The sequence below is a fragment of the Anoplopoma fimbria genome, chromosome 19 (genome assembly GCF_027596085.1).
Source record: "Anoplopoma fimbria isolate UVic2021 breed Golden Eagle Sablefish chromosome 19, Afim_UVic_2022, whole genome shotgun sequence".
NCBI classification, from domain to species: domain Eukaryota; kingdom Metazoa; phylum Chordata; class Actinopteri; order Perciformes; family Anoplopomatidae; genus Anoplopoma; species Anoplopoma fimbria.
Window position 1 is genome coordinate 2338940 of NC_072467.1, and position 22646 is coordinate 2361585.

The following is a 22646-nucleotide window of genomic DNA, read 5'->3' on the forward strand; positions in this document are numbered from 1 at the left end:
TGTCCCTATTAGCCATTCAGCTGCTATTGTACAGGATGATGTTTAATTGCACCCATCATAAGGAACTAGAGTTGCAACCAACAGTAATTGTCATTATCAATCTGCCAAAATATTTTTCATTGTACAAATTGCAAATTGAATGAAGAAAATATCTTAACGATTAATCATTATCAAAGTAGTTGCAGATGAATTTTCGACAAATCGATTAATCCACTTCCCCTTCCAGAACAGTAAAGAACTATAAACATTTGCTGATACAAAACACTAATTAACACTAGTTGTTTTTCTTAATTCTTCACAGATCTCAGCTGAGACCCGGCGGTGCCGCGTACGCACGGAGGCTGATCAGTGGAGACTTCCTGTCGTGTTCTGAGGTCTCAGATCTTCATCCCAAACCAGCATCATCTTCTGCAGGCCCAAAGGAGTGCCCCGACTTCACTACACTGCATAGGCCTTTCATTCAAAGAGCCTTGAGCTGCGGAGAGAGAGAGAGAGAGAGAGAGGGAGAGAAAATAAACACAGCTTTAAAAAGACGCTCTTCATGAATTCCCCAAAAACCTAAAAGGCAAATACTGCGAGTTGGCTGGCGGTCCTGAGGAGGCATGTGGACAATGAGTATGGCTTGGCTCTGTCTCCCAGCCTACACTGTCCTCCTTGTTGGTTGCTTTCACACAGCTGTCACGGAAAGCGATGTCACTCCACGCCTCACCTTCTCCTACAGTAAGTTTTATTAACTTCTTCACTATAGAATTACCAAGACATTGATTTAACGTACTACTACTGTATGTGATACACATTTAGGGCCTATACATCTCTCAATCTCATTGGGCTGTTATTCATCAGTTAAGAAAGGATGATGTGATCCTTGGGGGGGGCGGCTTCAGTTGGGGCTTTGTGAGAAGCACTTTGCAAACTTCCTCTCTTGGTCCGTGTAGTAAAGCTTCTATGAATCACATATGGGAATCTGGGAACTTGTATATCACGTCAACAGAAACAGCAGCTGTTTTTCTAAACTATTTATTATTTAGTAGTTCTAGCATATATGAGTATACCTACTTTTTTTACCCTCACGTCCTGCCTACAGCACCGATTATGTAATTCCCAGTGGTGTCCCTGTTCATTAACTCTGTTCAGTGAAATGAATCAATACACTTCATATGTGTCCATTGTCGGAGCTAAAAGGATTAAGGTGGGTGAAATGGTGTTTGTCTACACCGTAATGATTTAAAATCCATGTAAATCCGCACTGTGAATGGCAGCTCCATCAGGGTGGCTTTGTTGAGGGCCTACAGGTCAGACATAATTACAAACTGAACGGGTCTATTGTGCTGCGACTTACTGAGGGCAGTCGGACATAGTCTCACAAGCACTGAGAGTTATTGCTCTTTAATAATGTGTATTGCTGTGGTTTGCTTGCAGGATGTCATCCAATCCAGCCATCCAGACATCTTAGAAACATAACAAATATGATTGTCATATTGCACACTTAAAATATGTTGGGGATATTGTTATATTAGTCTTTTGTGCTGGGATTCTGCGCAGTATGATCGGATGTGCTCTCTTGGTAGATGGTGCCATGGCCACTGGTGCCAAGGATTCATTTTATTATCACTGATGTTATTATTCATATTATGTACCAGTGCACTTGAGATGACAAGTTGGGTTGTATACATGTTATACATGCTTTAGTAACTCTATAGAAAATGAAACAAATCGATGGATTATGAGATCATTGTCAGGATTGTGTTGATAGATCTCTCTTTCTAATCTATTATAGACATAGTTAACATTTCCAGTGTGGGGCTAATTTCTAGCCAGGCAAGCTTTCAAATAGGTTATCCATCTTGTCTGCCTGAGTATGTGCCTTCCCCCATGTAGGACCTCTATACCAACAGGTATAATCTCTCTCACCTGACACCCTAAACAAAGCCCACAGCTCGGGCCCTGGTGGAGCGTTTCACAACAACACGGCATCAATCACTCACTGAAAAGAAGCTTCACGTTCACACTTCCCCCTGTTCTGATGGAAAGATTTGCTTTTAGGGCGTGCAGCTGTTGTTAAACACCACCATAAAACATGCAAAACCAACATGTCAGTAGCCTAGAAGACTAGACTTTATAGATATGGTATGGATTCAGGATGAAGTTAGGAAGGAGCTAACCAGACAACCATCCTCAGTAATTAGCTTGTTTTGTAATAGCATTTATGTTGCTGTAACTTTAAACATATTGATAAGCTTTGACCTATCCATTAGGGGCCATTGAGGAAATGGCACAGCTATTGCAACAGGTAGTTATTAACAGCCATACATATTAACAGGGAGAGATTTTATCCGGTCCTTGAGACCTATCTTGACATGGTTAAGGGCTCAATTACTTTAAATTTACGAGTTGGCTTATGCAGTAAGTCCAACAAAGGATATCTAAAGAGACTGATCTCCGGTTAGATTCCAGCTTGATGTTTAAAATACCAGTTTTAAGGGTTGTCAATTGTGATGTATAACAAAGAGAACATTTTCATCCTGCTGATGAAGTTTAGCTGGGCCTGGTGGTAGAAGTTGTCTTGCTGTTTTAATGTCGGTTCTGCTACACTGACATTTCCCAGCCTCCTGCAGAAAGGCTTTGTCACATTGTGTTTACAGTATCAAAGCAGGATGCAGCGCTGCGGGCCTCAGGGACCTGAACTTTATACAGCAGAAACCGCCTGGTCTCGTCATGGTTTCTGGTCCTCTCTGGATGCCAGTTAGCTTGACGGTTTGCATGCCTTAACCTCAGTAGTGTAAGCGGGCTGGAGCTGCTTGGCTGCTTTTCATCCTGTAACACTTTGGTACACCAACTTCCCCTCCTCTTCTCTCTTGCTCTCTCTGTCCCCCGGTCCCCGCCTCTGCCGTAATGAAGAGGGTAATCTGCCATGAATAATGAATGGGGATTTGTATGTGTTATGGTGTGAACACTTTTCTGGTTCTCATTATGCGCCTATCAGGGCGGATCATGGGTTCAGGGAGTAGAGCCTGCGTCTGCTTTTCTTTCTGCCTTTGTTCCAGGCTTTAATGCAGACCTATGAGCTGTTTATGTTAACTGTCTTTGCCTGTTGATCTGTTCAGCCCTCTGTTAGGCATCATGCGTATGGGCAGTTGTGCTTTAATGTTATTTAGGGGCCATGCCAGCAGCCACACTGGGAGTAAAGCATTTTTAATTATTCATAAGCTGTCATGTCTAGACGGGTTGAATCAACCACCTTCAAGCAATTCACAATGACAGCAGTGTCAAGTGAGATAAGTACTTTCTATACTGTATTGGTGCCACAGAGCTGAACAGCAGTTCTTAATGGTATGAATGCTTAAACACTCTACTATATCACTTGAAGACTTGTTTAAGTGGAAAGTCAAAGTAATTGTTACAAAGATTGTTTTTGCTTTGACTTATTTCATACTATCATTGTTTTGATTAACTGAATAATATTGTAGTTTAATGGAAAAATGGAAAAAATAGTGACCAGGCAGTCTGGTTTAACTCCGAGGGCGTCAAATACTGACGCTTGGACGTGGCCTTTGACGTCTTGATACCGACGCACAAGGCACACTTCATTGTCTGTATGAGTAGCACCAGGCTTTCAACTAACTCCAATGTAAACCTATTTCAAAGTAATGGACGTAGTATAAAGATCGAGTCAAAAAACCAAACAACTCTTACTCAGGGTACCGGCGTTCTTGTCCTGGGTGACCCAAAAATTGAGTAATATTTACAAACGGCTATGTCTTAGATCATTGACCAAACAAAAAAAACAATTTAAAGGCGTCACCTTTGGCTCTGGGAAGTTGTGAGGGGCCTGGCACCTAGTAGATCAAACAATTAATCAATAAAGAAAATAATTGGCTGATTAAAAAATAGTGGTAGGTGCAGCACTGATAACTTGCTTGCTGGAAAACAGCTAATAAAACCAACGTTTTCAAATTATAATGTTAAACAGAAAACAAGAGCAAACATACATTTTCTGTCGATTTACTAATCAATACATCAATCAATCATCTTGGTACTAAACTCTTGTGTAGTTGACGTTTAAATGAACAAGAAAGCTGCATCTGCTTTTCTTGGTAATTATCCTGTTTTATATATTCAACCTGCATCAGAGTGATGTTAGTTGATTTATTTTTATTTAAACATACAGCAGTAAGTACAACAGATGGTGCTTTTATGATGCTGTAATATGTAATACTCAGTAATGCACTGCCAGTGTGACTGACCAGTCTCCATCTAAGTGATCGTTTTCAATCCATCATGAAATGACAGATCATTGATCCTGATATTGCAGATGTTTACGATACCCACCCTGTCTAATACACCAGCGAGCAGGATATAAATCAAACTCAGCAGACCCTGTGAAATACACTCTCACTGTATGTTCATTTTCAAGGTGTTGCGAGGACACTGGGTTTCTGCTCCTACTGTAAATACACAGCATGGAGTCAGGTCAGAGTGCTGGTGTACAGTTAGAAACATGGCGTGACCTCATGTACTGTCTCTTTGTTCCTGATGCTCCAGCCTTGTTGAAAGTACCGGGTCATGGTGAGTTCCTGATAAACCAGCAGCTGGTTTACATTATTGTGGTTAATCCGGGGTCAGCCTGTGTTGCTCCCTGACCAACAGATTTTCATGGGAAAATAATTATTTAGATCTGTGTTGCAGGCTCTTTTACAAAGTGCAGGTTTGTTTGATTTGAAGTAAGGTGCTTTGTTTAAATGTTAACACATTCATTTGTTTCAATCTCCTCAATAAATTGCACCTACAAAGCCTGTTATAGCTCGTCACCGCTGTGTGTATATGTTATGCACATGCTTTATCTCTACACTTGAGCATTTTATAGGCATTTAGAGTATGTGCAGCATTTACAATACGACTTTCCAGCCTCTGTTTCCTGAAGCTGTGCTCAAAATTGCCACCAATCTCAGCATCAGCATGGTGCAGCAGAGACAAAACCCTGCTAACAAGATGCAGTCCTACAGGTTACCAATACAAACAGCAGGCTCACAGCTTGTCTAATGAATCTCCTGGTGAATTGACCCTCTTGGCCTGTTGTCTAAATGCCTTCCAGATGCTTCAGTCTCTGTCCTTCAGCTTCCCAGGGATACTCTCCCACACAATTACCCATTCTGTAGCAGCTCTTAATAGTTAGTTTAAAATTACTTGGGGATAATTTAGTTAGCACTCCAATGTGGCCTGTTTTCTGTCTTTATGTCACCAGACAATGCAACAGTAGTGGGAGTTCTGGCATTGCTCTGACACTGACCCAGTGGGACTCCTGTTGGCACTGGGGCTTCCTGTCGCGGCGGTCATTGGTTCCTTCTCGGCAAAAGGTCGCAGTCACTTCTTCTCAAAGCAATTGGATTTACGAGGGTTCATCTGTTCTATCTCAAGCAAAGTCCTTGAATAAGTGCAGTGTACAGATGAAGACAAAGAAAAGAGATTTGGCCTTGGTATGTCTTTGCTGGGCCAGAGCACGTTCTTCTTTACTTCTCTAAAGGGTCATTTCTGTCGTGTGTTTTACCAGCTCAACTGTCAATCCTCACTCCCTTTAAAAAATGTAATAAATTAACACCTGATATAAGAAATATATTTTGCCTAACATTCTCTTGTATCGATAAGACAAATACGGAAACCTGCTGGGGCCACTGAATGATGTAAGCACCTTTTAATTAAGGAATAATAAAATCCAACTTCCTTCAAGTCAAGGGTTAAATAATGACTGTTGGATAGTATTCCTTAATAGACTGTGGATATCTTAAAATTGTTAACTCTACATGCCTCCTCGACGGCAACTGTTCTGGTTTGAGTCTTTTTGTTTGTGATTTCAGAACATTAATGATCAAGATATAGAAACTATTTCTTTCTTCATGACAAATTGATATTTTAATATGTGTACAGATGATTCCTTTCTATTAAACTGCTTCTGAGTACAGTTAGATAAATTGCAAGGCTTCATCTCTTTATTCATCTCTAAAATAAGAAATCCCTCATCTTGTTATGGTGCAGTTTATGCATCAGTTTATGTTCTTGCCTGCCAGCATTCTTCTTATATTCCTATAGAGATGAGAATGTAGGTCATGGTTTGGTCAGAACACTGTAAATGGGGTATCTGACGTCCCTTAAAGTTGATCCACCATAAGTCTATTGCTTGTGCTTGATCTGAATATAGAGAGGCGGGCATTTTTTACGGGCTTTCTACTTGTGAACTACGACCAACACTAATCTATATGAAATAACAAACTACATAGAAATCCTCTTGGATCACCGTCAGGAGCTGTTTCAGATTTTAAATGTTGATATTATTAATTGTTGTGGCTCTGTATATCTAGTTTACTAACAAAAATATTTAATCCAGTTGAACGGAGAATTTGTTGCAGAGTAATTTGCAACTCATACACAGTATACTGTCACTGTATTTTCTTGTAATCTTGCAGAGGGTAAACAAGAATGAGGTATACAGTCGTCTGATCTCCTGAACATACAGCTGTAAGAGCCGATAAAGGCAGCTCCCTCATAAGGCAGGGCACTGATTGAATCAGACTGATATAGTTGCCCTACAATAGAAGGCACTTAGATCTCTGTCACCAAAGGACAAATTACTCCACAGCTCCCCTCCAGAGGGGATGTTCCAAGCTTTTAATTATCCTTCTCCTTTTTTTGGACACAGACCCATCAGGAAATCAGCTGTAAAAATGTAGAAGGATTCCTTTAAGCCCAATATAATTAATTTCCCCCCTAAATAGATTAGCAATCCAGTCTAGGCGAGTATTTCAAGCCATTTAGCAGTGTCATTTGCAGAAATTACTTTAATTACATAATAATGGCAATGATCTAACATTGCTTCCAGCTGCCAGAGGTTGAACTACTGACTGTGCTGTTTATGCACTTCAATAAAGGGTCAAAGGAGCGCTCTGAACCCCACAAAGCTGCTCTATCTGAATCAGAGGTCTAGTAACGGTCATACAGTGATGTGTTAAGTCTTTCAGCTCTGCCTGCTGGTTCCCTCTTTGTTAAGTGTGAACAGAGGGTCATATACCTGCTTAACCTTTGACCTGTGTTTCCATCATCAGTCAAGCAGAGACAGCAAAGTGGAGAGGGGTGGACAAGTTGATTCTTAAAAAAATTACAAAAATATAGACATATAGATAGACAAATATATTTAGACTATAGGCAATAAATTATAAAACATAGCCATGTATATCATTGAAAAGTTATATCACCTCCCAAACAACAATGGAGGGGGTGTCCAAAGAATTTGAAGTTACAATTCAAAAATTCAACAGCAATATGTCTTTTCTTGAAACAACAGACACTATGGACAATTCACAGACCACTGGGACTTATTCTATGTGGAAAATGGTCCTGGTGAAAAATGTTGACAGCGAAGTCTATGGATTGCCAAATAAAGAGCCGTTGTTTCTGACTCCTGTTAAGTCTTTCAATTGTAATTTTTAAATGCACCAAAGAATAGAAATCACTCACCAGTCAGGGTAAGTGAACAGATGGGTGATCAGTTAAAGGAAAAACCAACACCCAGTAAGATGTTGGGCTGTCAACAGCCTCAATGTGACTCTTCCAAAGATGCTCCCTAATTTTTGTTATTTGTAGTTGTTGGTGGAGAGTGCCGTCCGTGTTCAGTCGGGTTGAGATCAGATGACCGTGGAGGTCATAGCATAGGTTTGAAATCATTTTCATACTCATCAAAGCCTTCAGTGACCCCTTTAGTCCTGTATCGAACCATCTCACTGAACTTGATTCAGTCAGCAGAATATAATCACTTCAATAATCACTTGAAGACTTTCCACTTCGAAGAGTACTCACTCAACTAATTTGCCCCTTTTCTATCTCTTGGTCCTTCTCTATCTGTAGCTAAAAAAAAAAAAGTAATGCACTTGTTACTTCTAGCACTTGTGTCAGAGAGTGTTTTAGCACAAAAATCTTTTTTTTCTTCTTTATATTGTAACCTGTCCCTCTGTCTTTTTGTAATTTGTTTGACTGACCCTTTAAAAATACCTCAACGGGTTACATTAAATGTAAATAATTCAAGCAGATGTTCAAAAGTAGTAGTTGTTTTGACATTCACAGAACTTGTATCCTGTATGGTCACTGTGAAAAGGCTCATGTGACATCCTGAAGTGGTGAACATCTTTAGTTAGCAACAAAGCTTTCAAAAAAAGTTCCCTTACAAGACAAAAAGCAAAACGTACAAGAGGTTTACCAGAGTGAAGATGAACTACAGTGTAGCGTTACTGTACGTTGTACCTCTTCAGTATTTGACATGAAGGTGACCTGGCTGCCCTCTCGGACACCCTGTCTCTGTGGCTGCAGCAGATAAAAGCTGCTCTTCCACTCTTAAGTGCTTCCTTTGAACCGTCCTGTCTGTTTCCCCTCTTTCTGATACACCGCAACATTTCTGGGGCTGCATTGTCATGAAATGGACCATCAGGAATAAACCTCAGACATTCAAACAACAATGGAGGGGATTCTTTAAGAGACTGGCGTATGCGGAGGGGAGAGTAGGACAAGTTCAAGAAGGGAACACTCATTAGCTTGTGATAGTGATATTGCTTAAGTGTTAGCAGTCTGAACAGTGTTCGACCTCTAGCAGTCATTCTGTCTGGGGTTTGTGGTCTCAGGACTGTGTTGCTGCTTATGACTGCCACTCATGTCCATATAAAAGTCAGACAATGGACAATACATAGGGCTGCTACAGAAATCCTCCTCGTCACTTTCCCTCAGGAAGTTTGTGACTCGACATATATGTATATTACTTTAGAAAATAGGGAAAATATTTGCTTACATTTTTTAAGTTGTAGGTAATGTTCTTCAATTGTTTAGGGGGGTTCATAAAGCCCAAACTATTTGATTCATTATAACATAAATAGAGAAAGGCAGCAAATCCTCACATTTCAGAAACTGGAACCTGCCGTCAAGACCTTAAATCACAGTTAAGTTACAGTTGAAAGTAAATATTTTTAAAGTTGAAGAAGCCAGTTGGCGTGTTTTAGACTTTGCTTACGTGGTGTCTCAAACATGAGAAAGGCGAGACGACTGAAGGCCTCCCCCTTCATGACAATAAAATGATGCCGTAAAATACTGATTAGAGCAGCTTTAAAGATATTGCTGCAATTTGAACCTGTCACTTGAAGACTGACCTGTTGATTCTTTAAGCATACCTTTTTAAAGAGATATACCATTTATCAATTACCTACCCCTCAGAGGAATAAAGCATTGTAAACCAGTAGGTCTATACTGAAGATGATTAATGTTTTCCTGAAATTTTAAATGGAAAGCTTTTGTGGTTGCAAACCCTCCTGGATCCCTTTAATGATACTCAATTAGGGGCCCTATTGTTTTTCTTAGACTGTGGAAAGTTAAGTATGACAGTGGTGATCTGACTCCAGAGATTAATTGTGTAGATATCCACTTCTGTTGAAATCCCTCAAAGCTTTTGTTTTGTGACAGGCTTTGGCCTTTGTCTCTCTCTCTCTTTGTAAATCACTGTTAAACGTATCAAGACTCAGTGGGGAGGGAAAAAAAGGGGAGGGGGACGAAACGTTACTCCATTTATCCTGTGACGATAGTTAAAAGAAGAAGGAATTGTCCCAGTGGGTCCATGTACTGTACAGTACAGTACACCAGAGTCTCTTGTGATTTTACTGGCAGATTTAACTATAGTATCTGTTGCCGCAGCGATGGACTGCTATTAACACAATGTTTTCCCGAGGGAGAGGAAGTCTCCTCCTCCTGTACCTACCCTCTGAGGTGAGGTTATACCAGGTCACACGTACTGCAGGGTACAGACCACATAGTGTGCTTATTATACAACTTAATGACACCTTACCCTCTCTGGACTGGATTAGTTTTATGCCAGGAAGTGCCATAATTGTAATTATTACCACCAGCATCTGTGGTTGTATCAAGTATGAATCTGCTAAGCCTTTAGAGGGAAAATACTACTGAAAATAGTAAACTGACTTTTGCTTATTATAATAATGTGTTATTTTTTTTGCTGCATCGCAGATTGGAAGTGTGACTATGACTTTATTTTTTATTTTTCTGAAAAAAGGTGGTCTGATTGTTTTTTATTTTCTCTTTCAAGTTCAGCTCCATTGTTCCATTAAGATATTAGGGTTAAACTGGGGTGCACCATCTTAAATTCTTTGATTTGCCGCTTTTGGTGATTTAATCATGAAATAAGTAGAACCAATTCATTACATTAGTTTCTGTTTTTGGGAGGAGGATTTTGCTGTTTTTTTCTGACCCAAAAGGCGGGTCTAAAGAAAATATGATTAACTCTGGGCAGGGCCTTGCTTGTATTATTAATTTGTTTTAAGTGAATCATAATGCTTAGCCTCACCCCAGTCATCTTTGTACAGTCCCTATAGCAGTCATTCACATATATCAATATAAATCACAGAAAACAAAATTCTTCTGAAAACTATTAGAGGACCTTCTTCAAAAGGATAAATGGAGAGTTTGGTCTGTTATTTTTAAAAGTCCTGTATCAAAGCTTCAGTACACTTCAAGTTTCCAACAGCTCCCTGCTTCTGTTTATGCTGGCATGCAATTAAGGCAAGTTGTTCAAGCTGGGCCAGCAGTGAAAGCCTCCAGGCTGCTGCAAATCTGAGATACACATGGGCCTTTAAAGCAGTGATTAGGAAGGTTGATGGTTTAACCCTTGGCTTTGATCGGTGGGGTGTCTATGTGGTTGGAGCAAATCATTTACTTACTTTAGGCAAAATATTAGGATTTTTTTTCTCCCTGATGATGAGCTGACAGGATTTAGAAGTTTCAGTTGCACACAGACGCACACGCACATTGATTTCTGTCACACGCTCCACCTCGCCATCCACCTCGCTCACCTCATTTCCTGTCAGCTTTCTACTGTGTACGGTCTGATAAAGGAAGAAATGCCAGAAGAGATACTTGAAATGTTTCTAAATAAGTAGATGATATGAAGACAATTCATGGGTGTATTTTGTATTTCATGAAATCTAAATTCTCGTAAAACTATTTAATCGACATCAAAACACAGAAAACGTTTCCTGGCTGTGTAGTTGTCATGAGAAACAAGGCAACTCAGTGAGGCTTGTCATTGGTGTCTCATTGGGCTAGTGTGTCTAATTAAAATATATAATCTAAAGTCTGTGGTGTACTTAAAATGTTATGGCCACACTCAAACCATCAAAATGCTTTAATTTGCATATTGAAGTGGCTTTTTGCATTTTCTGTCCTCAGTAGCTTCTAATGGCTCATCCATGAATTACACTCTATGTTTTCTGCTCTGTCTGTTTCTGTCCAGATGCGAAGGAGAGGACAACCAGAAGTTTCTCAGTCGGTGGAGTCTTCAACTTCACTTCTCTGCTACTCAGTAAAGAAGACAACACGCTGTATGTCGGCGCTCGGGAGATTCTCTTTGCTCTCAACCTCGCTGACATCAGTGCGGTCAAGCTACAAAGAAATGTAAGAGCCAAGCTTCTATAAACTTATGTTTTAAATTACAGTATATTGTATCAATATGAATGTAGTTATAGGATCCCAGAGGTACAGTATTGATATGATTAGGTCCCAGAAGTCCAATGTGAATATAACCCACCTCACTGTATTATTCCTCCAGTATGAGTCTGACAGTGTTTTCTCTTCTGCAGCTCACATGGAAAACTCCAGAGAGGAAGAGAGGCGAGTGCAGTTTCAAAGGCAAAGACCTGCAGGCAAGTAAACTGTTTATGTAAAAGCTCAATTAGCTTAACTCAAATGGCCCAAACTGCAGGTTTACCTCACTGGTGAAGTTGACCATTGTTGCAGGGCACTTAGGAAACCTGGAAATTTCCTGTCAAGTTGTAACTTTCCATTCTACAACGAAGGATCTTTCCCTTCCTTTCAAACAAACTTTTCCTCTACATTCTTTCTTTTGTCAGCTTACTCCACCACTACTTTCATATGCAAACAAACAGACCCAGACCCTTGTGGATTTCTGATTACATATTTGTGAGGGGGAAGCAAATTAGTAAAAGGAATGTTTTTAATATTGAAAACGATCTAAGAAAAATAGTATAGTGTAAAGTGTAAAGTAGATTTTAATAATACAATTTATAGTACAAACACTCCAATTTCACAATTTGTTATTTTTCTAAACTGCTTTGCTGGACTGCAGTGAAGTCTGCAGATCATTGTCACTTTCTAAGTTGGAGTATAGAGACAGAAAACAAAATAACTTTGGGATTTGTTCAAATCCACCTCTTGTACAAATAGAGCCTAATTGTGTATATCCTTTAAAGTATGTTTCTAGCTCTAAAGAAAATTGACTGACCTATTTTCTATGTTTTGAATGCAGACGGATTGCTTCAACTACATCAAGATTTTACTACCTGTGAACGACACTCATCTGTATGTGTGTGGAACATACGCCTTCAGCCCCACCTGTGCTTACATAGTAAGTGTTTATTTGAACCAGTCACATCTGTTGCAGTGACCTGCTGTGTGCAACCTGTGCATGTGTTGAGGATCGAAAAAGCTGTGTCATTCCTTGTTTTGTTTTTTTAGAAAACTCACCCTGGTGCATGACTTTATATGTGTTGTTTGTTTATTAAATTCCAGAGGAAGAGCATCTAATATCTGGTGCATGCTGCTTCCTGCCTCTCAGCTCACTTAGCAGTCTGGCTGAGGCCCATCCCCAGCTAGACACAATATACTCTATGTACATTATTTTATTATCTGCTGTGCCGATAGATTAAAATATTTTACATATGGAAGCAGATTATATAATGATCGACCCAGTTTGTGAACTTCTTTTCTGCAAATATTTTAAAGCATTTTAAAACTCTACACACAGACAGGGATGACCTGTACTTCAACTTTACCCGAAGACTGACCAACCACTTTTTAACTGCGGGGCAGAGAGACAGCGGTCACTGTCAGAGCAGGCTACAGCTCCAGTTTTCAACTGAGTGTGACATGCGATGTCTGTGTTTGTGCTCTCCAGAACACTGCAGACTTCTCCCTTGTCAAGAGTGATACTGGTGAGATTGTTACAGAAGATGGACGGAGCCGCTGCCCCTTTAACCCCGAATACAAGTCCACTGCTATCATGGCTGGTAGGTATCTGATTCAAATCAAGCTTTGTTTAAAGTCCCAGTGAAGTGGAAGTTAAAGCGTCTTTGGTGCTGGTATTGTGATGTATTCCCTCAGTGAAACAGAACATTTGAGAGGTGTGCAATTACAAGAGGGATTTAAATCAAATCCCTTGCATCTGATTGGACTGCTTAAAAGTGGGCGGGCTTAGACTGTAACGCCATAAGAAGCTATGACTGTTGGCTCCACACACACCTTCATTTTCGCTAAAAGTTGCAGATTGTTTGATGGATCAATAACGTCACAATATTTGTGGCTGAAATTGGTCGGTACTAGCTTATGTGAGCACATTTCATATTTTTTTTTTAGATGAAGAAAAGATCTTGGAATTTGATATAAAAATACTAAGAAATCTATTTTTTGATAATTGTTTTGCATATATTCTTGGATAAGTTCACAATATGATGTATGTGATCTAAAAGGGTCAAAAAAGAATTTTCACTTGATCTTGACTTTAATTGAAGAAAGCCACTGTTGGAATCAATAATGCATAGGTACAGGTGCTTGATATGGAGACGACTTTGGTCATAATCTCTAGATTTCATTACTGTGTATGACGCAGATGCCCATACCCTCGTGGTAAACACTGTGTTTATGCCGGTCTTCTTTATTGTGTTTCAGATGGAGAGCTGTATGCCGGTACAGTCAGTAATTTCCAAGGAAATGAACCCATCATTTACAAGAGTCTAAGCCAAGGAACTGCTCTAAAAACAGAAAACTCACTCAACTGGCTTCAAGGTACAGTGCTTTGACTGGAAGGCTATGCTTTTGATTAAAGTATAAAAAAATCATATGTATTGTTTGATATATCATATTTTATAAGATATATGACCGTCCAAAACTCTTTGTGCTAGATATGCTGTATGAGAATAGAATTTGACACCGTTAGAAATTATATAGATGAAAAGTGTTTTCCTGCAATCTGTCAAGAGTCCCTTTTTCAATGTAATTTTTCTATTTAGTGTGTTGATGTAAGAGAGAATAGGGACACCTGTCCCTGGATGCCTGTATTTCATAAACTGTAGGCTGAAAGTATTGTTCACGCCATCTTTATTTCAGACCCAGCCTTTGTTGGCTCTGCCTACATACAGGAGAGCCTGCCCAAGGGCAACCTGGTGGGCGATGACGATAAGATTTACTTCTTCTTCAGTGAAGCGGGAAAGGAGTTTGATTTCTTTGACAACACCATCGTGTCACGCATTGCTCGCGTGTGTAAGGTGAGTGATGCTTTGAGGCAGATAGTCCACGTAAAGGGGCCTTTTTTATCCCTCAGCAAAATATCCTGACACACCCTCACATCTCTACAGGGATCTGTCAGACCAGGGAGGGGGGGTTGTTTGTGTTTTTGTGCATTTCATGTTTTTGTGTTCCTATACAGACTTATATGTAGTCTTCTGAAAGCTTCTTACAGCCTAAATATGAAGGATGAAGCTCTGTCTTTCTGGGTAGGATCTCGTGTTACAGAAAAACATTCCTCCTGCATGTTTCCCTCTGTTTGATTCTTTTTCTCCAGATGCTCTCCCTCAATTCTTATCGTGTTTCACCAAATATTTGTGTTCAAACAGGACTCTGTAGCCAAGTCAAAATGTAGCACACTGTAGCAACAGATCCATGCGCAGAACTGGATTATCACCTGCTGAAATACTTAAACCCAGGGCTTTTGGACGAAAATGCAGACCTCACACAGTATTTTATATCTTTTAGGGTATTGTCAGCTCTGTAAACATCATTAATACCACAAACCAGCTTTCCATATCAGACTGCTGCTTGTCTCTGTGAAAATAATCATGTAAACCACAGTCCAAGGAGAATGAAAAATGCTAGCTGTCAGTTTGACGTTGACATCAGAGAAAGGTTAGTGTAAGAGGACTTTCCTGTAACACTATCTATAGTTTATTTATTTTTACTACTATATTTGTATGTATTATTTCATTATTTTTTTATCACAACGTTAGAAATTTACATGGAAAGCCAGGATATTTTTTATCTCAATTTGTTTCAGTTTCAGTCAGACTCTGCCTATGGGGTTATATTTTCTTCATTTTAATGCAATTATCCACTCAGTTTTTCCATACTTCCAATAAAAAAAAAAACTGTTAACAGAGTTACATAAATATTAACTCATTGTTCATGTTGATGATATGTTTTCTCACATATAGCCAAGTATCTTGGTAAAGTTTACCCAATAGGAAATTAGTACTAATGTTTCACTTGTGTGCTCCCCGAAAAAAAATGAAAATAACAAAGCTTTAAAATGAGGTAAAAGCTCTGAAGATAGTTGGTGTTTGTTCCTGTAAATATCATTTGTGATTCCTGTTCAAATAAATTGTTAATTTAGATTCGATCCCTATCTCCTTTGTCCCTTAATAGTGTAATTATGTCCGCAGCACATCCCCTCTTTGTTGTTTGTTCAGTTGTTTTGTGCACAGGTTCCACTTCATAGAGGCTAACTATGGAATTATAAATCATGTTTTTGCTTGAAACAAACAAAGTAAAGCATGTTCGCATTTGCTGGTTTTCCCAGAAAGAAGCCATTACTGCCTGCGATCTTCATGCTTTCTGAACGGCCCTTTGAACAAGGGATGCTTTCACCAGGGATTAATGAATGGGATGCATTTGCTTCAATTATTCAGAAGTCAGTTTAAGCACAGAGTGGCATTAAATTATAAAACTAGGTTCAGCCAGGAGGACCAGAGAATATACTGTATGTTGCTCATTATCTGCCTGGGTTAAGTAATTGCTTCAGAAGCTCAGTGTTGGTCATGTATCATTTCCCCTCCGATCCAGCGTTGTTATTTCCTCTGATTAATGTTATACTAAAGTGAACTAGATTGAAGTTTCATGTTTAAAGGGCTTTACGTGGTTTAGATCATTTAGTATTTTTTCTTTGGTCCTGGATTTTTAATACCACTTATTTCTTCCAGCAGCCAGCTTTCATCTTGTAAGATCTAAGACTGTGAGAAATCTGGAATAATTGTTGCCATGAACTGAATGTAAACAGACAGTATGGTTGGTGGAGAGGATCACCCTCACTTTAAATGGCAGGTCTTTTTGCAAAAGTATGCTCTTGGTTTCTGTAGGTGAAGCATCTTTAGCCATCTTTGTTAGGCCGGCAACTCCCTGTGGATTATATTCTATGTAACAGTCATTCAGCAAATACTGTTAAACATTTTCACATTGAGGTTCAAAGATGTAGTTGATCTCCAATTTGCGCAGATATCCTGTTGAACACTCTGTGTAGCCAAATTAGTCAGCATGTCATGTAGGTCCCGTGCCACTCATCACTTTGAAGGGTAGTGCCGAAGGCGCTGAATCACAGCGGTAGTGTCAGTGAAGAAGGATTGCAAGGGAGCAAAGCCTCTTTTTCTTTTTCATTTAAAAGCATTTGCCCCCCCTCAAAGCCCAGTTGTGATGATGTATATTGTTTTCAAGACCTAGAAGTCTGCTGCCTCTGGGTATATCTGTGTTACGGGCACAATTGCGTTAGCTCATTATGGTTTTACAATATGAGGTAAATGTTTTTCAATGACATCATTTCAAACAGCTTCCCCTTTGGACATATTTGGACATTTGTATGTTATGCTATGTGAGGTATGCCACTTACCATATGGTGCGCATTATATTTTAATGCATTTTACAAGCCTGTCACATCCCATCATATCACACTTGAGTACCAAACAGTGTTTTTTTTAAGAAGCATTGTCCATCGCCTCAATCAGGTGTCAATCTTATATTCTTGCTCCCTCTACTGGCCACATGTTAAACAGCTCCAACTCTTTAATATTTGTGTTACAGGGTGACATGGGAGGTGAGAGGGTTCTGCAGAAGAAATGGACGACCTTCCTGAAGGCTCAACTCTTGTGCTCTCTGCCTGACGATGGCTTCCCCTTCAACATAATCCAAGACATGTTTGTGCTGACACCGAGCCCCGAGGACTGGAAGAACACTGTGTTTTATGGAGTCTTCACTTCTCAGTGGTGAGGACCCTCTTACACTGCTTTGATTAATAAATCACCAAACTAATGTAGTGATACCTTTAGATATGTTGTGCAAATATGGCACATGCAAGCAATTAAAATGACTCTATGTCTGAGGTATGCTATACAAATGTTCTGATGGAAGCCAAAGAGCTTTGTATCAGATTCAGCTGCTAGTTTCTGTCCATCTTCACTCCCTGGGCAGTTAAACATGACCGCAGTGTTTCTAAAATCAGTTAGTCTCTATATAGAGTTGTTTAGGTTTTCAGCGTAAAACATACCCTCTATAATGTATTAAAGATTAAACAAGATAAGAATGTAATAAATTATCAATCAGTATTGTTGAGATGCTTTTTTGTTTGTCTTTTAAGGTATAAAGGTGCTTCTGGAAGCTCTGCAGTGTGTTCCTTCACTATGGACCAGGTGGAAAAGGCGTTCAATGGGCGATACCGTGAGGTCAACAGAGAGACTCAACAGTGGTACACATACAATCATCCGGTCCCAGAGCCTCGGCCTGGTGTGGTGAGTAAATGACTACTGCCCTCTACTGGAGAACCTGTAGATAAATACATGTCAATACTCAGCAGTATGTCATGAAAACATTGAGGTGCTGTACAGTTGCAGCTTGTGTCTTTATACAGTGTGAGGGAATGTTTGTTAATCAATCAATATTTTTGCCTTCACAGTGTATCACAAATGCTGCCAGGGAACAGGGCATCTCCTCCTCACTGCACATGCCAGACAAAGTGCTGAATTTTGTCAAAGACCACTTCTTGATGGACAGCGTGATCCGCAGCCAGCCTCTCCTACTGAAACGTAATGTTCGCTACACTCAGATCGCTGTCCATCGAGTGCAGACAGCAAAAAAGGCGTATAATGTGATCTTCATTGGCACAGGTAAAAGACTCCTCACCCACAATCACACATTAACTATGTTATTGATAACTATAATTTCTCAATACTCACAAAGAGTTTAATCTAATTTCAAGTTATACTCTGTCTTCTAGATGATGGGAGACTTCATAAAGCCATTAATGTCAACAACAAGATGCACATCATCGAGGAGATGGTGCTCTTCCGTGATAACCAACCAGTGCAAAAAATTGAGTTGGACATTGAAAAGGTATGGTTGAGTGCTGAGAGAGAAAAACAACCCAAACTGGTTTTGCAGAGCTTTCTCATGGTGTGAACTAACGGCATGCTCGGTGAATGCATTTACTGGCAGTTTGCATATTCCATGAACCATGAAGAGCGGCAGCCTAAAGCAGACCTCATGTTCAATGAGCTAATTACATGCAACTTTCTCTCAGGGGATGTGCAAACAGCTGGTGTTTTAACAGCTGGAATAGTGACACTGTTTGAATCCTTTCTTGTCTTTGATACTCGGATTTGTAAATTTGTGCGAAGAAATTCCCATTACGCTGGTATTAAGAAAAGCTAAATGTGCCGTGTTTAGATCAGGGACAGACAAAGCAGATTCTGGATGAAATAAGTAACCAATTAATTGGGGCATTTCTTTCCTGTCCCCTGCTTTGTCATTTTTCCCCACAGGGTCAGCTTTATGTTTCTTCTTTCTCTGAACTGGCGGAGGTCCCAGTAGCTAACTGCACTAATTATCAGAGTTGCGGAGAGTGCATCCTCTCCAGGGATCCTTACTGTGCTTGGAACGGGAGGCAGTGTGTGGATGTCAGACAGGCTCCACCAAGCAGGTATGCATCCCTCAGCACAATAATCTACAAACAGTGTTACAGCTACAGCTTCTGAGACGAACACTATATGTCTATCATATGTAAATATTAAATGGTTTCTGAATAAATATATGTCTTTCAGTGCCTTGCAGCAGGATGTAGATGAAGCTGACACATCAGCTATTTGCAACAAGACAGTGCCAGGCCCACGATTTGCTAAACCTCCACCTACACGTAAGTGAACTCCTCTGATAGTCAGATTTACAGACCAGCACTCTGCACTGTTTTTCAGTTTGAGTCTTGATTACAAATGTGTTCAATATTTTGAATATTCAGCTCTACACTAGATAAGGTGTAGAGCTTATTTCATGCCATATCTGACTGGATCTATGTCTCTGCTCTGCCTTTCACACAGGAATGTCTTCATGCCAGGTGATCATTATCCCAGCCAACACGTTCAAAGTTCTCCCTTGCAAGCTGCGCTCTAATTTGGCAGAAAGGAGGTGGGAGTTCAGTGAGAGTGCAGGTCACTTCCATTACCCCAGCCCAGAGGGGGGACTGGTAGTGGTAGCTCAAGCTGACAGGCAGGAGACCTACGAGTGCTGGTCAGTGGAGGAAGGCTTCAGACAGCTGCTGGCGAACTACTGCGTGAGGGGCGAGGCCAAGCACGAGAGCACCACCATGAGAGGACGCTCACGCACGCCACAGGTCACCCAGGAGGAGTTTGTCATTCTGCCGGGAGAGGCCCGCTCACCGCAGATCAACACCAAGACCTACTGGAACGAGCTGATCGTGGTGTGCTCCCTCCTGGCGTTCTCCCTGGTGGTCTTCTCTCTGTTTGTGGTCTACAGGAACCGCAACCACATGAAGTCCATGCTCAAGGAGGGAGAGTGCCCCAACATGCAGCAGAAGAAGCCCAGAATAGCGGGGAAACCGGCTGAGAACTTGCCGCTAAACGGCAACACAGTCACAGCGTCGGCGTCGGATCACAAGGGCTACCAGACCCTTAACGACAACTACATCTGCAGCACTCCCCCACACGAGTGCTCGTCGCCCGACAACAGCAGGAGCTTCTCAGAATCGGAGAAGAGGCCTCTGAACTTGAGAGAGAGTCATGTAGAGATTTCTCCCACATGCCCACGGCCAAGAGTCAGACTGGGCTCCGAGATTAAAGACTCTATAGTGTGAGGCCAGCTTTCTGTTGTGTGAAAGGGACTCAATTTAAACTGAAAGGAACGAGTGCACTTGCTGAGAGAGACAAAGCCCTATAAGAGGGAAAACTGAGGATCAATCGACTCTTCATGAAGAGACATTTCATTACACAGATTTTTGCACTTTTTTGTTCTGTCCCTGTGGTCCATGTTCATTTCATTTCCCTCTCACTCCCTCTTATTCAAGTGCATTTGAGGCACATTGAAGAAGTTCCAGTTTGCCTTCAGACTTTTGATGCTTTCACTACGGCTCACAGGAATGTAACAGGCGAAGAGGTGATTCAGTGATTTAGTTTCATAGCATTGCCACTTAATCCGTCCATATAATCTGCTGGTAATGCTTTGAAAGGCAGAGTGATATTTGAACATGTTCCCACTAACAACTTATAGTGTTTACTGTTTTATTTGCATTCTGTCATCTGGTAAGAGCCTACCCTTCGCTGAGGCTATGCACTATGTACTGTACTGTAGCAAGGTAAACACTCACACCAGAATATACACCAACAGTGGCAGGCGAGAAAGAAAAAAAAAGAAAAAGTCCTGTCATAGATTTTTTTTTTTAGATAGCCAGTGTGCATTCACAGAAGTATACTCATCGTTTAGGCTTGAATATAACACAGCAGCAGATCAATAATTAAGAGAAGAAGAGTCGTGATAAGAAACTTAAAGGTTTATTAAAAAAAAAGAATCATTATTTATAAAGAGAACACGAACAAGGAGTCACCTCAGTGGAAATGTTTTAGAAACTCTTACCACCTCAATCACCGTACACCAAAAACATGAATATTATATAGTCATAAATGGAGACATGTTATGCTATGTTATTAAGTATCGGTATTATTAGTGGATACAAATATTCCTCTGTGGAAGCCTGACATTTTCGACAGGGTTTTCTTTCACCAAATGTGACAAAAGGGAAAAATCTCATTCCAGGTATTATCATGCTGTTCTTCATGAGATAGGCAGTCTATGCAAAGCAAATAATGTGAAGTGGGGTAAACACCGAGACAACCTCACCTCGAGACTGAGTAAGCACAAAGGTGTTGGCGCTGTTAATTACTTTAGGATCAGCGGCACTGCAAACACACACTCACACTCCCACCAACACACACACGCTATCAGTACACTAACTCTAGGAATGCAAGAGATTTTAGCTATTTTGATGTATTTTAGTGCAGAATATTGCCCATATGTTTCTCTTACAGAGAGACATTTTTCATATTCTTTCATTTATACAAATAACTATCACTGTTCTCAAAGGAAAATAATAATAAATATTTATATAATACACCTATTCATAATCTGATTTAAAAAACACATCTGTATAGCCTCAACTTTGATATACATATTGATTGATGAGTGTTAAAGAATGGACGAAAAAAAGCCTCTGCTTGCTTAAATGGTTTTAAAGGCAACCATAAAGGCAATAATTTTCATTCTCATCCAGTAATAAACATTATAATTCTGCATTTTAATTATCTTGATTAGTCATTTCCCTTATTCAGACATAATGAATTGTAAATTATATGATCCACCAAATTTGTGAGTCAGATGTTGGAGTAACTTGAAAGCATTTTTATACAATATTATTGAAGTCTTATTTTGAGTTTAGCTCTAGTATTGTAATGCGGCCAGCAAAATCAAAATTTTCACAAACTGCAGGAAGGCGTTCAGATTGACTCAGAATGCATAGGATTTGCACATGACGTGGAAAAGCCTTAGTATAATGCAGGTTATGGATTTGATAACAAATCTGAAACGGATAATGCCTTCTGAAACAATAATCAAGAGATGTGCCTCATGGAATGACAAACTAACCAGGTAGTAGTGCTGTAGAGTCAAATGCTACACTGTAGGTGTGACAGGACTGGCCATGCTCAGACGCAAGAGTGAAAACATGGAATATGTGTGATTTAATACTGTCAAGTTTGTACAGTATGTGCTCATGAGGTGTTTTTTATTTTTTTTATTTTTTTGTCACGGTGGCTTCAACCTTGGTCAGGGACTAAATTTTATTCTAAAACTGTAGCACATGAATAACCACTGGCTGATTATAAAATATTGAATTATTGATAAGTATTATGTTACATTTCTTGTAAATGGCACTGCAAAAATGACTGGTCAACTATAATCAATCATGCAGGATGAAAGATTCATGCTTGTGACTGTTATTAGAAACAAACAAATGGCAGCTTTTGGTGAAGTGGCTGTCGTCAGAACAATATACAAATTGCAGAACAAATACAATGTGGCAGTGACTTAGTACAATGTTGTTTTTATTGAATACAAGCCTAAACTATTAATGCCACAGTGAAAATATCGTCGCCTGCTATCTCTTAATGAACCACTTATAGTCTGGCCTTTTATTTGTGACGGTACAAGTCGCTCAGACTCTTGTCAACATGTACGTAAAAATAGTTTTTTTTATGTAAAATTATTTTGTAAATTCAGCTGCCAATGTAAAAAATATTGTGAATTGTATTTTTTTGTATCATACATCACTACTGTTTGTTTTTTCTTTTTGTATTGTATATGAAAAGCACTTTATTTTAATTTTTCAAATAAAGATCAAATGGATCATTGTTTTATTTGAATGTCTTATTATTATAGTA

The 22646-nt window shown here is 39.8% G+C and overlaps 2 protein-coding genes across 3 annotated transcripts in view; one reads left to right on the forward strand and one right to left on the reverse strand.

Moving 5' to 3' along the window:
* The window catches only part of LOC129107893 (pro-cathepsin H-like), a 243842-nt gene that overhangs the window by 162429 nt on the left and 58767 nt on the right, over positions 1-22646 (reverse strand). The gene's annotated exons all lie outside the window — the stretch shown is intronic.
* On the forward strand, positions 603-22571 carry sema4ba (sema domain, immunoglobulin domain (Ig), transmembrane domain (TM) and short cytoplasmic domain, (semaphorin) 4Ba). Its single transcript, XM_054619487.1, has 14 exons — positions 603-720; positions 11330-11490; positions 11676-11738; positions 12362-12460; positions 13010-13121; positions 13780-13896; positions 14218-14375; positions 16954-17135; positions 17507-17657; positions 17822-18032; positions 18143-18258; positions 18687-18844; positions 18966-19057; positions 19239-22571. Exons 1-14 carry the CDS (start codon positions 603-605, stop codon positions 20009-20011), a joined length of 2511 nt encoding a protein of 836 aa, XP_054475462.1. The 3' UTR covers positions 20012-22571.

Bases quoted from the DNA above. Each gene is read 5' to 3' on its own strand.
- sema4ba (XM_054619487.1), top strand. From the start codon at position 603: ATGTGGACAATGAGTATGGCTTGGCTCTGTCTCCCAGCCTACACTGTC. The intron at 13,897-14,217 runs GTACAGTGCTTT...TCTTTATTTCAG, and splicing joins CTCACTCAACTGGCTTCAAG to ACCCAGCCTTTGTTGGCTCT. The intron at 14,376-16,953 runs GTGAGTGATGCT...TTTGTGTTACAG, and splicing joins GCATTGCTCGCGTGTGTAAG to GGTGACATGGGAGGTGAGAG.